General features: G+C 36.8%; 1 protein-coding gene across 1 annotated transcript; it reads left to right on the top strand.

Annotated features, from left to right (window-relative positions):
- Window positions 1-1,950: 1,950 nt before the first annotated feature.
- On the top strand, window positions 1,951-2,400 carry LOC138891955 (uncharacterized). The gene has a single exon (XM_070175646.1). The coding sequence runs from the start codon at window positions 1,951-1,953 to the stop codon at window positions 2,398-2,400; it is 450 nt and encodes a 149-aa protein (XP_070031747.1).
- The last annotated feature ends 12,489 nt before the right edge of the window (window positions 2,401-14,889 follow it).

Raw genomic sequence — 14,889 nt, forward strand, 5'->3', positions numbered from 1 at the left:
TTGCAACCTCTATCGACCTTGTAAAATCGACGATTTAGTGGCTATTTTTATATTATTTTTTTTGAAGTTAATGATGGCTCAAAAGTGATCAAGGGCTGGTGGCTTTGGGGTAGTGAAGTTGCTGGTTATTTTTCGAAAGAAAGATGAAGAAAGAATGACACGAATAGAATTTTCCTTAGCGTAGAAGAAGCAAAAATATTTCTCTCCAAATCCCTCCTCCCTCCTTTTCTCACCCATTTTCTCTTTCTTTTCTCCTCACATTTCTCTCCTATATATAGAAAATAATTCGAATTTTTTTCAGATTTTTGTTTAATTTTTCTTTTTAAATTTTTAATTAAAAAGAATTCTCACTTCCCATTTTTCTTCCTTTTTAAAAACAATAATCTCCCACTTTTCTTTACTTTTATTTTTTAATTTCTCACTTTTTTACTTTTATTATATTTGAATTCTCACTTTTTTTACTTTTCTATTTTTAATTTCCACTTATTTTACTTTTTTTTTTTTAATTTCCACTCTCTTTTACTTTGTTTTAAAAAAAAAATTCAGCTACATTTAATTTTATTTTTTTAATTCCAAATTTCTTTTACTTTTCATTTTTTAAATTTCAACATTCTTTTACTTTTATGTTTTAATTTTCCACTTTCTTTTACTTTTTTATTAAACAATTTCCACCTACTTTTACTTTTTACTTTTTAATTCTATATTTCTATTTTTCCTATTTTTTTAGTTCCCATCCGAAATTCTTTTTAGAAAAAAAATAGTATTTGTTTTTAGAAAAAAAAATATTATTTGTTTTTCGGTTTTTTAATTCATTTTATTTTAAAATAGAGATAAAAATAAAAATAATACTAATAGTAATAATTGATCTTTTAAATTATTATTAATTTTTACCCTATATAAAAAAAAGTGTAACAAATCTAAAAAAATATATATTAAATTTCTGAAAATATTTACATAGTAAAAAGTGATAAAAATTTAAATATAGTCAAAAATTAGGAGCTCACAATGACGACCCTCTTTCACGACATGATTCATAAGGAGATCGAAGTATATGTGGATGATGTCATCAAAAAATCTCAAAAGAGTTCAGAACACTTGGACAACTTGAGGAAATTTTCAGAACGCCTGCGAAGGTATAGTTTGAAGCTGAATCCAGCAAAGTGTGCATTCAGAGTCCCCACTGGAAAACTATTGGGTTTCATTGTAAGCAGGAAGGGGATAGAGTTGGACCCATCAAAAATCAAAGCCATCCAGGAATTACCACCACCAAAGAGCAAGAAAGATGTCATGAGTTTCTTGGGAAGATTGAATTACATCAATCGTTTCATAGCCCAGTCCACGATAATTTGTGAACCCATTTTTAAGCTGCTAAAGAAGGATGCTGCCACAGAATGGACGGAGGAGTGCCAGAAAGCCTTTGATGGAATCAAAGAGTATCTTTCAAACCTGACAGCGCTGGTTCCCCTGGAACCATGGAAACCATTGTTGCTCTATTTGTCAGTCTTGGAGAATGCCTTCGGCTGCGTATTGGGATAACACGATGAAACTGGGAGAAAGGAGCAGGCCATCTACTACTTAAGTAAGAAGTTCACACCATACGAGGCCAAGTATACTCTGATAGAACGCACTTGTTGTGCTTTGACTTGGATTGTTCAAAAGATAAGTCATTACATGTCGAAATACACTACACATCTAATATCTCAGCTTGACCCACTCAAGTACATGTTTCAGATGCCAATGCCTACCGGAAAGCTAGTTAAATGGCAAATTCTCCTCAGCGAATTTGATATTGTGTACATAACTCAGAAGTCTATCAAAGGACAAGCTTTAGAAGACCACCTCACCGAGAATCCGATGGATGGGGATTACTAACCACTTACCACGTATTTCCCCGATGAAGAAGTACTATTTGTCGGGGAAGATATTGCAGGATTATACCCTGGATGGAGGATGTTTTTCGATGGAGCAGCAAACTTTGAAGGAGTGGGGATTGGGGCAGTCCTGATTTTGGAATGTGGACAACACTTTCCAGCATTGGCAAAGATAAGATTCCTTTGTACCAATAATATGGCTGAATACGAGGCATACATCCTTGGAATCAGAATGGCAGTCAACATGAACATCAAAGAACTTTTGGTCATAGAAGATTCCGATTTGCTGATACACCAAGTCCAAGGAGAATGGTCAACTAAGATTGTCAAGATACTGTCGTATCTGCACTGCGTGAAGGAACTATGCAAAAAGTTCAAAAAGATTGAGTTCAAGCACGTCCCCAAAATTCAGAACGAGTTCATTGACGCCCTTGCGACCTTATCATATTCAGCATCCAGACAAGAACTACATCGACCCCATCAAGATAGAAATCAAGGATCAACATGCATATTGCTTCCATGTGAATGAACAACTAGATGGTAAACCTTGGTATCACGATATCAAGAAGTTCCTTGCGACCCAGGAGTACCTAGAAAATGCTACTAATGGTAAACAACGAGTCCTCGGGAGGGTGGCAAACCACTTATTCCTTAACGGGAAAGTCTTATATAGGAGGACACCAAACTTAGGTTTGTTGTGATGTGTATACGCCTCCGAAGCAACCAAACTATTGTAAGAAATACATGCAGGGACGTGCGGACCCCACATGAACAAGTTCACGTTAGCCAAGAAGATTTTGAGAGATGGATACTTTTAGATAAATATGGAAAGCGACAGTATCTGCTATGTGCAGAAGTGTCACCAGTGTCAGATTCACGGAGATTTCATTCGAGTTCCACCAAATGAGTTAAATGTAATGGGTTCACTCTGGCCTTTTGTCGCCTGGGGCATGGACATGATAGGACCCATAGAGCTTGCAACGTCAAATGGACTTTGTTTCATTTTGGTAGACATCGACTATTTCACCAAATGGGTCGAGGCATCTACTTACAAGGCTGTCACAAAGAAGGTAGTGGTGGATTTTGTTCGTAACAACATTGTTTGCAAATTTGGGATACCAGAGTCTATCATCACTGACAATGCCGCTACACTCAATAGAGACCTCGTGAAGGAAATCTGCGAGAAGTTCAGAATTGTCCACCGTAATTCCACAGCCTACAGACCACAAATGAATGGGTCAGTTGAGGCAGCTAACAGGAATATCGAGAGGATTCTTCGAAAGATAGTGGACAATCATAGACAATGGCACGAAAAGTTACCTTTCGCTTTATTAGGTTACCGGACTACCATGAGAATATCTACTGGTGCAACACCATACATGTTAGTATACGGCACTAAAGTAGTGATACCCACAGAAGTCGAGATACCATCCTTAAGAGTCATTCAAGAAGCAAAATTGGACGATGCAGAGCGGATACGGGTCAGGAAAGAACATCTCATGCTCATTGATGAGAAAAGAATGGATGCAGTATGTCATGGCTAGCTATACCAAAACAGGATAGCTAGTGTATTTAACAAAAGAGTGAAGCCTCGCCAATTCACAACAGGGCAGTTGGGTCTGAAGAAAATCTTTCCCTATCAAGAAGAAGCTAAACGGAAGTTTGCACCAATCTGGCAAGGTCCTTACGTGGTCCACATAGCACTGTCTGGTGGAGCTCTAATCTTAGCATAAATTGATGGAAGAGTAATCACGAAGCCTATCAATTCGGACTCAATCAAGAGATATTATGCCTGATGACATATAGAGTTAGGGTTTTTGACGTAACAGAACTACATTCAACCTGACATCCCATAGATTGATACGTAGGCAACCCACGTAAGGTTTGGTTTCTCTCCCCCTTTCTCTTGTAATAGCAAAACCAAATATTATTTTTGTATGTTGTTCAGGAACTACGCCGACTTGATTTCCTCATAAAGGAATATGTAGGCAATTCTTATTGGATTCAGTCATCTTTTGTAATTTAACTATGTTCTAGCATGATTCCATTTAGATACGTAGGTTGTCTGAGTCAGACTCGGCCATTTTTGTTTCTTAATCTCATCATTTTGCATCTGTTGTAATTGAACTAAGTTCCAAATGATTCCGTTTTGGATACGTAGGCTGCCTGAGCCAGGCTCGGTCATTTCACCACATTGCATCATCATCCCACGAACTCTATTCACACATGATCCCATTTTGGATACATAGGCAACCTGAAACGGTTCGATTATAACCTTAGGAAACCTCTATAATGCATTAGTTCTAATTAGGGCGCAGTCACAACAGCAAGTGGCCGCGTTGTTAGAGACGTCACTGAAGATCAACAGCGACGGTATGAAGTTCTCAAAGGGATACGTTCGCGTGCGGAGAACCTTTCGTAACATTTTATAATCCGGAACGACGACAGTGTTCATAAAAGAAACAAGTATATTCAAAATATTTTCTAAAATATATATATAAAGTAATATGTTCCATCTACCAAACTTTGTGGCGCAATCACGTCAAAGGATGGGGCAAATTAATACCATGATTGACGCAAACCAACTCCCCCCCCCCCACTAAAACATTTTCTTTGAGTGTAGGGTCAACAGGGAGAAAAGAATCGCTGGGACCACACTGGGGCAAATAACGGACCCGCCACTTACCTAAGATTATCTCTCCTCCCTTTTATTTAAAATTTTCAAGGACAGCTAAAGCTAACTCTTAAATTCTCCACACGTGCTTTGGAATCAGACAACTAATACGGAAATTTATAAATAGCAAATCGCTTGCTCAATCAATTGGATCACCCTGTACAAATTGAACGTCGGATTTGCCAATTGAAGTCCTGTATATAGCAAACCGAATGCTCATCAATCGAAGCACCCTATACAAATCGAATGTCGGCTTCGCCAATCAAAGTCTTGTATATAGCAAACTGCTAGCTCAATCAATCAGAGAGCCTTGTACAAATCGTATGTCGGCTTCGCCAACTAGAGCCTTGTATATAGAAAACTGCAAACTTCGCCAACAAAAAGAAATCTGCAGCACCGCTCCGTCAATCACGGACACTGGAATAGACAATGGCAAACCTCATTTCCAACGCCTGCCAATCGATGGCTGTAACGTAGCTTCGCAATCAAGAGTATCTCTTGGGCATACTTATATTTCATTTCGCTATTACTTTGAATGTTTTAACATTTTGTTCGTCCAACTTTAGGCATGATTATGATTTGAATCCATCACTCTCGAGCGGAGAATACTTTATATTTCAGTGCAAAGCTCTCCCAACAAGTGGAGACACACTTTACAAATTAAGCTCTCCCAACAAGCGGAGATATTTCTCAGTGCAAAGCTCTCCCAACAAGCGGAGACGCGCTTTACCAATCAAGTTCTCCCAACAAGCGGAGAAGTGCTTTACCAATCAAGCTCTCCCAACAAGAGGAAATAATTTTCAAGTGCTCTGACAGCTGCGGAATGGTACACATCCCGGCTAACAAATCGAATCAGGACCAAGTATCCCATCATCCTAATCCCAAATAACGGCTCGCCGGTTTTCGGGCATCATCATTCCTGTACCATTTACATCGCATCTTAATATATTATGCATTATAATATATTGGTATGCGTGTATTTCATTTATTTTGCAGGAACAAACACCACATCATGGAACTATTTCTTAGCAACAGACCGAACTACAATGCTATAGGGACATCCAACACAGTAGCGGGCCCAAGATCCGAGCTCAAGCCGACCAGCGAGCTCTAAATTTTGAATCATTCAAATCAGGCCAAAAAATTCAAGCTATCATGAGTGACCAATCTTCCGTCTCATCGTATCGTCGCAATATGATATTGTGGCAATTCCTGCAAGTGTCGTTTCCCCAAAATATCCACTCCAGAACTACATGAGGACTGATCCTTGTTACGCCCGAGGTATGAAAGCAATTCATAGCTAGAATTCGCCCCAATATTCCCAAACTTTCCTAGATTCTTCCTCAACTCAATTTTGCAACTCATAATTTTCATGTCATTCTTGCAATGCGTGCCTAAAGTCGGGACAAAATTGGCTTTGGCTTAATTTCTTTGCCCGAAAACTCTTTCATCGTCTCCGGTCAAAGAGGGGTAGCTGTTGACGGCCAATTTTGACCCTCCCTTTTAAAACTAATTTATTCATACTTAATAATTTACAATAAATACTTTAAAAGTATTTTCTATTAATAAATATTTATTTTATACAAATTAATTAATTACTAGTCTTAAAATTAATCACGGAGTATTAAAATTATGTAATTACAATTGCATTTACTATCTTAAGATTATTAAAATAATTTTTGTGTATATATTACATAGGTTTTATAATTAATTTGACAAATTTACTCCTTAATTTCTAGCGAATTAGGTTACTATGCTAATATTTTGAAATTAGTGTTATAATTCGAAAAATGCATTATTTATAGATAATTAATTAAAATAATTAGTAACATATATAATAATTATAATTTTATCATATTTTATTGAAATTGTTAAGCTTATTTAAATTAATTTTAAAAGGGTTAAAAACTAAAAGGATACAATTGCAATTTCTTAATTAAATACAAAGTGGCTATTCATCAAATCAATTGCAGCCCAAATACCCAAGCCCAAGCCAAATCTGGCTCAGATCCAATTCCCTTCGCTGCACCATGGCAATCCCCGTATCCTCTTCTTGTCCAATGAAATTGCGCCATGTCACCCATTATATCACTCACAGAAGAAACATAATCAAGTTGGGTCGTCCGTCCTACAGATTAACAGCCTTCGTATTGTCTCTATTTTTCTTTAATTTTAAATGCCCCATCAGATCTAATCTCAGCCGTTGCAACCAGAAGATCCAACGACCCTCATATTTTTTCTTTAAAATCTTTTAATCCCTGGATTATCACGGCCGTTGATCTAAATAATCAACGGCCCAGATCATATCTCCCATCCTTAACCTAAGAGACCAACCCCAATACTCAAACCCTAAAAATCATTTCCCCCTGCCCATACGCCTTTCTTTCCTCTTTCTCTCTCACTTCTCTCAACTCGCCATGACCATATTAGTCACAAACCTTGCACAAATTTGTGCATGGTCACTAATGGAATAGAGAATCATCTTCTTTGCCTTCATTATACACGAATCTCGCTGACTTTCCCACTATTGTTCGCCAAATCAGAAACTCCAGGACCTGGTTCATTGAAATCGAAACACCATTCCATTATCCTTTCAAATCAACTAACAAATTTGTCTCCTTTATTCCTAGGAGATGAAGCTAGTGAGCCCAGTTTTCCATTCTCGTTGTTAGAATTCAAAAACCCCAATTTTAAACCCTAGACCTAATTGATGAGTTTTCATATCATATGGTTTCCCCACTCATTCTGCCAAAATGGAGCATGCATGTGCATGATTCAGAGTTTCATCATGAATATTATGTACCCAGAGGTCAAACGCAGTGACCTCTGGGTTTTAGGATTTGTCTGTCCATTCTTTGCCTTCAGTGATTGATTGTTCTCAAATCAGGTAAACTCAATACTGAATTCACCTTTTGTCTCCTGATTTTCTTTTAATTTGCTTTCGTCATTATCATGAGTCATTCTCCACTATCTTAGTTTGAATATGGAAACCCTAAGGCCTTAAATGGAACTATAAAAAGGGGTCTTCAATGCTCTTACCTAAGACACAGATATGAACACACACTATGCACACAATAGACACTAAGAAATTTAGGGTTTCGAGTCTTAGTTTTCTCACTATTTTATCTCTATTTTGCTGAGTTCTATTACTAGTTTAAACTCGAGGGTTTTGGTATTTTGAGCAACAAAAAGAGTTCGTTTGGTCTGTTTCTCTCAAAAAGGTCAGCACCTCTCTCTCACTTTTTCTCTTTTGTTCATCTCTTTGAATGACATTAGTACACTAAGATAGGTTCTGTAGATTATAATTATTCTGTATGTGTTTGACATATTTGATATTTATGCTTTGTTAATTTAATGACTTCTTATGGTCAGCTTGTTCTGTCATGATTCTCTAAATGATAATCTTAAGCCATAATTGATACCTGTAGATCTCTGTTCTGAGTTTCCCAATAGTCTCTATGCCTAAGTTATTATGTGTTTATGTTCAATATGAACTTCATAATTCTCATTGACTTGCAGTAAGCTCATCTCTGTCTTGTTGTACATCTGTAGTCTTGTGAGCTTGGAAGTTGAGTTTACTACCTGATAATTATAACTAAGATGACTTATATCCATTTGCCTTTTAACCTAGAACCTAAACTTGAAATGTCTCTGCATTTGTTTGCCCAACTATTCTTTTGAGTTACTACTATAGTCTTTTACTTTGTTTAGTTATTATTATCGTTAAACCAATCATTCTTATCTCAGCTTCATGTTTTTTCATTTCACTGATGATTCTGTTGTGATCTTCACTCCTACATATTATCCCCTACATCTTATTTGTCTTATGGTTGTGTTCATTATTTGATAATCCTAACCGAGATAAACGTGAAAGTTCAATAAGTCCATATCACTTAACTAAGTTGAAAGAACCTATGTGTTTAGATGCTCTCCCATTCTATATCAGCATCTTCTAGCCCCGAGGGTAGTTTCTGGGCTATCACCATGACCTTCTCCTAGTCACACCTAACTGTTGGATGCATTTGTAGGAGACTATCTTGTTTGAGTTAAGCTGTCTTCCTTTCATGAACATTTGTTGTACATATTCTGTTAAGGTAAAGCTACTTTCGTTTTTCCTAGAGTAGGTCATGATTTTGTTTTGATAAAGTCAACTGGTAATTACTGCATAACTAAGTTTTTTTGTCCCATGATTAGTTAGGATCTTCATATACATGTGTAATCCAAAACTTGTGCAGTACATCCTTGTCCTCAATCTCTTTGAGCCACTGTTGATTTTATAAAGCTTACATGCATCTATCATTTACTTATCTTCTATGAAAATAGGACTCAGGCACTATGTTATAATTAAGTGACACTTTTAGAAACTGAACCTTGATCACTTCATACTTACATACTAAGCTAGAGTTATGTTTGAGTTGAACTTGTTTTGATAAAATGCCTCCATTTCCTTTCTTCATTGACATGTTCAATTTGGTTCTGTAATGTGTAAAGTCCCTCTACATATATGAGATCACTACCTCATTTACCTTTCCTATGTACAGTTGACTAAATATTTCAAGTATCCCTGCTTAACTCTGTAACAACATGTTCTGTCTTGAATTATGCTCTGTTCTTCTTCTTATTGTTAATCTGAAACTGAGCTTGACTTTCAAATCTTATGAAGTCCCCTTATTGATATTATCTAAACATGATGACCTACTGATACTATTAGAAGTATAACCCTGTTAAGGCCTTAGAAATCCCATGTTTGAATCTATGAATTTGTAGTCATGTTGAGAGTTTAATCATATTCCTGATAACCCCTCTGCAACAATGGCTGACCATGACTGTTGGCATGAATCTGCATTGATGATCTTTAAGGGATTAGGTGGTGTTACTAATACCTGCATGTGTCAATAAAAAACTAAGTAGTTCTCAATTAGTTATCCAAGGCAGAGGTATCTACATCTCTTGTGCCACTATCTATATGAGTTCGGCATGCCCATATTTCTCTTTGAATATGTTTTTCCTTAATGACTTACTCCTCCAACAGTATGCTATGAAACTTCTTTTTTATCTATATGTGTTCTGAAGTCAGCCCATTTAGGTTTGCTTGATGTGTATTCTTTATTTAGTGTCAAAGGTAATTTGTGTTCTCTTGTATTACTTTAATAAGAGGAAAAGTATATATTTTGTGGTAAGTAATACTTTAGTATTTAGTTTACATTGGAAGGGCCTCATTGGCACTTAAACCCGTAGGGAAAACATGTTGTTAGTGTTTAAGAGTATTTGGGAGCGGAGTTTGACTCTACGTTGGGCTTCTCTCCCCAACACAAGCATTGCCCTGGGCCTTGAGTCACTTGGGAACTTTGAAGTGTCGGGGAATCCAAAGGGAGCATCGACCTCGAGTGGGGCTCTCTCCTTAACCTTTACTTCATTGACACTTGCAGTTCTTTAAGGTTTTAATGTTTGATGACAACAAAAGATTTCCAATGTGAACTATTTGCTAAGTGATGCCACCACACTAATATATTATTTCCCCACAATATTAATCATATTCATGTTTCAATTGTCTGTTTGTATACCTGCCATATGCATCAGAGTGTGATATATTATTAGAGTATGCTAAATATATTGAATATATATCTAATGGCTTTCTTCCTCTTTTGGACATGTACATCTGCTTGTGTCGCTGAGTTCCTGATGAACTCAGGCCCAATTCCACCCTTGATGCATTTCGTCGACGAGCCCAAAATCAGTCATACTCACGTCTCTTTACTGTCGGGCCTACCTTCTTAAGGCCCAATCACCAGAGTCCAGTCCTCTTTCCCTCAACTCATTTATCACTGTTTATTATCCTGTTAATTCAGTTTACCACTTTTTTGCTAATTTAGTTTACTGTTGGTTGCACTTGTTATGTCCTTGTTGTTGTTTTATATCTCATGTATATAACACTCATATATTAGATCAAATACTTTTCTTTTATGCCTTAATATCATATAAACTTAGGCAAGCCTTAAATAATATAGGATTTAAAAGGGAAATTAGTTAGTAATAGATCCTTAATTCGCTAATTATAATTTACTCACAAATTATTATGTTTCCGCTCACCTTTCTTTTCCTTTAAAGAGTTTCTAAACAAACACAACTTATGCAAAACAACAACTCTATTTCAATAAGAAATCACACCTCAACTTCCTCTTCGAAAGGAAAATCAGAACTTCAAGAACTATCGCCTTAAGGGGATTTTCGGCAAATAATCTTTTCTTAAAGGATATTCAAATCAAGGTATATCTTAGGCTCACTTTCACAAACACCTTTTAGAATTACATCCATCTTCTAAACCAAGTGTTTTATAACTCAAACTCTTTCTTCGCATGCTTTACAAATATGGACCATTTACATACGTATTTCAAAACTCTCTCAACTCTTATTTAAACTCACAATCCTCTTAAGTCTCACATCCCTTTATACTCTCCCTTAGATATATAGTAAGCCGTATTATTTAATATTAATTAAGCATAGTACAAATGATTGATTCTAAACTTAGTCTAAGTCCTATAGAGCTACCTCAGGTAGATTTTAAGGGGTGCCTACCTTCCCCTTAGAAGAAAAAGAACCCTCACCCATAATATCGCTGGTTAGTAGACTAATGAAGAATATGACTTAGTAATCAAATAGTTACCCTAGTATACCTTTAAATATTAGATGGCGATTCTGTTTCATCAACAACAGAGAAACCATAAGTTGAAACTTGTCTTGACTAGTGCAAAATAGGGTGCAACACTACTGGCTTGGTCTAAACTGGAATCTCATCATCCTACGCTATCTAAAGCACAACTCTGGGTGTCACTGCGTGTGCTCTAGGCTGAGCTCTGCCTCTACCTCTGCCTCTTCCCTTGCCTCGGTCCCTACCCCTAGTAGTGGTTGCAATCTGGGACTTTGGCTCCTGGTAAGTTGCGGACTAAGCACATGTCTTCACCATGAGTGAGATAACAAGAGACGAATGATTCAAACTTTATGATAGAACAAAGACACACGATAGAGAAAGGAAGAAAGTGAATTGTCTTAAGTCCTTATAGCCTCTAGAATATAAGTACAGATGTCTCTATACCGATCCTCAGAACTCTACTAAGGTTGCTCATAATTCGTGAGAACTATGCAACCTAGGGCTCTTATACCAACTTGTCACGACTCAAAATCTAACCCACGGGGTCGGGATGGCGCCTAACATCTCTTGCTAGGCAAGCAAACACATAACAATAAATACGAAAGGAATGAAACTAACGGTTAACAGAAAAATGATAATATAGCGTAAAAATAATACAACAGCATACATAATGAGTCTAAAGATCAATACCAACGATCGACCATTCCAAGACATGGAGTCACGAGTACATGAGCTACTAGAGTTTGCTAAATACATTATCTTGAAAGAAATACAATATTGTATAGTAAATAGAAACAGTACAGAAGAAATGGAAAGATGACTCTAAGGCCTGTGAACGGTATGCAGCTCTACCTCGAGTGGTCTATCTAGTATCTGCTAAGCACCTTTCGGTACTTCGTTGATACCATTGTCCGAATATGCACAAGAAGTGCAGAATTGTAGTATGAGTACAACTGACCAAATATACTCCATAAGTGTCGAGCCTAACCCCGAGTGATGAGGATAAGACAAGACACCTACATATAAACATGTGTAGTTAAGTAACGATAAATAATGAGATGGTAAGTAAAATATCAGTTAAGATGACAAGATAACAATATGTGAGTGAGTCAACAAGTATGTACACACAAAGATATAGAACGAGGAAGTAAAAAAAGGTACTACTGAGGTAAACCACAATTTATGCATATGCAAGCAACTCCGAAAAAACCTTTCAAAGATAATTACGAAGAAACATAGCCAAGTCCTCAATCCAAATAGCAAAATAAACAGCAACAATACCAACAAACGACACGGCATCACCCTTTATGCTTTTACTCTCATCCTCACAACATAATATATTAGCTAGCAGGAAACACCCTTCGTGCATATTCTCACCATCTCTCAAGCAGAGTAACACCCTTCGCACAATGATACTGATATATGAATAAAGCACGAAAACACCCCTCGTGCATAATCACTCTCTCACAAGCACAGAAACACCCTTCATGCAATTCACTCTTCCTCACCAAGCATCACACATAATACAGTACCAAGAAAGGTGGAAAGCATAAACAACATTAAGGATAGTATTTGAACATGACTTGCCATATGAGAATTTACCAACACCTTCGCACTAATAACCAAATTAATAATTCAATAATGTTAACGCTCAATATCTCAATAAGTTCAACATGGATAATAACATGGATTAGAGAAATCAAAGAGTTTCACAATCTATCTGGATCCTGGAAGACATAATACACAAAGTAACATGACACAAATAAAACTAACTCTATCCATATTTTTATCCTTTGTCCAACACATATACACTCGTCCTTGCATATACGCCACCCCCAACATATAGATCACATGGCAAATAGACTCAATTACACTCTAATTCCCTCAATCAGTGGTAACCAAGACATTTACCTCTTTCTAAAACAAAATCAATAATCCAACACAACTTTCCTTTTATAACAAGCCACCAACCCACACGAATATAGTCAAATTACTCAAATAAGTCAAAACAAGCCTGGGCCAACATGGTCAAAATCCGAAATTAAGATCAAATCCCGATTACCCATTAACCCCCAGCATCCAAATATGTGATTTATTTCGAGATACGGCCTCAATGTGCGGTCTAAATCTCAAAATTATAAAAACCAAAATTTCTTCCCAAAACCCCTATTTCTATTCTATGAAATCCTAGATCTAATATAGAAATCCATGAAACGTTATGGAAAGTGAACAAAAACAAGTTAACTCTCTTATATAAAGTTGGGAAGAAATTGCAAACTCTTGTTCGCAATTACGATGTTCACAAAAGCAAAACCACGGATCGCCAAGGCGAACAATGCCTGAGCCCCTCTGATGTCACAAATGCGACATATTCATAGCAAATGCAAATACTGGGACCTTCGCAAATGCGAAATGAGCATCGCAAAATCGAAGCAGACTCTTCTCCACCTGAGTCACAATTGCGACATGAGTCTCGCAATTGCAAAGTTCGACCACCTCGCAAAAGCGTCCAAAGCTTTGCGAATGGGAAGCTTTCCAGCCCCTATCCAGCATCGCAAATGCAAGCTAGCACCCTCGCATTTGTAAACAGACTCTCACAAATGCAAGATCTCGAGCACCAGCAATCCCAACTCTTAGCAGATCAGTCAGTCAAAACTCACGCAAACCCTGTGGGTTCCAATCCAAACATCCACATAAGTATATTAACATGATATGAACTCGCTCGTAAGTTTAAATCATCACAACAATATTTAAATTCAAGAATCAAGCACCAAAACTCAAAGAACTTTATAGTTCAAACTTCAAATTTTCAACTTTTCACGTTAAGCGTCGAAACAGCCTCGAGTCACCCGAGAGCCCAGCCAAATGTGCGTATAACTGAAAAATCAACATACTAACCTACCATAATCATTAAAACACTAATCCGGTATCGTTTACCAAAAATATTGACCATGGTCAACTTTAGCTAAGTTCAAAAATCGGGTTTTTAAAAAAAATCACATTTAGACATTGTAAAAATTAACATGGACCACGCATGCAAGTCATAAATCATCAAATAGCTCTATGAAAGGTCTCAAATCATAAATAAGGGATCTAATACTCAAAAAGACCTATCGGGTTGTTATAATCACAAAGTTCAGCTAGGCATAAATAAGCATAAAATCTACCCCAGCATGGAACCCCCGCACATGCATATATGCTAGTCACCTTGCATATGCATTACCCCCGCATGTAGCAAAGAATATAATTAATTAGAAACAATTCCCTCAAACCAAATCTAGGCAAGACATTTACCACATTTCGGAACAAGTTCAACAACCCAATATGGCCTTCCCTATAAATGCTCCTCAAAACGATCAAAACCTAGTCAAATATCATCCAAGGAAGTCAAATAATGCTAAAAGAAATATCCTAAATTAATAAAGGTTCAATCTTTAAAGAAATTTCAAAAGTCACAAGAAATTCAACCCGAGACCATATGATCGAAATCCAAAATCAAGCCCAAATCCCGATGACCCCTAACTCCACGAGTCCAAATATATAATTAGAGTATTATCAGCAATGGACAACTTCTCAAAATTGTCCAAAACAATCCCAAAACTCACCGGAACCCCTCGGGACCCTATTTAATAATCCAAACAAGAATATAATCATAACACAAACTTGTTTGTAAGTTTAAAACATAAAAACAAGAT

This window comes from Nicotiana tomentosiformis, chromosome 5 (assembly GCF_000390325.3).
Source record: "Nicotiana tomentosiformis chromosome 5, ASM39032v3, whole genome shotgun sequence".
NCBI classification, from domain to species: Eukaryota; Viridiplantae; Streptophyta; class Magnoliopsida; order Solanales; family Solanaceae; genus Nicotiana; species Nicotiana tomentosiformis.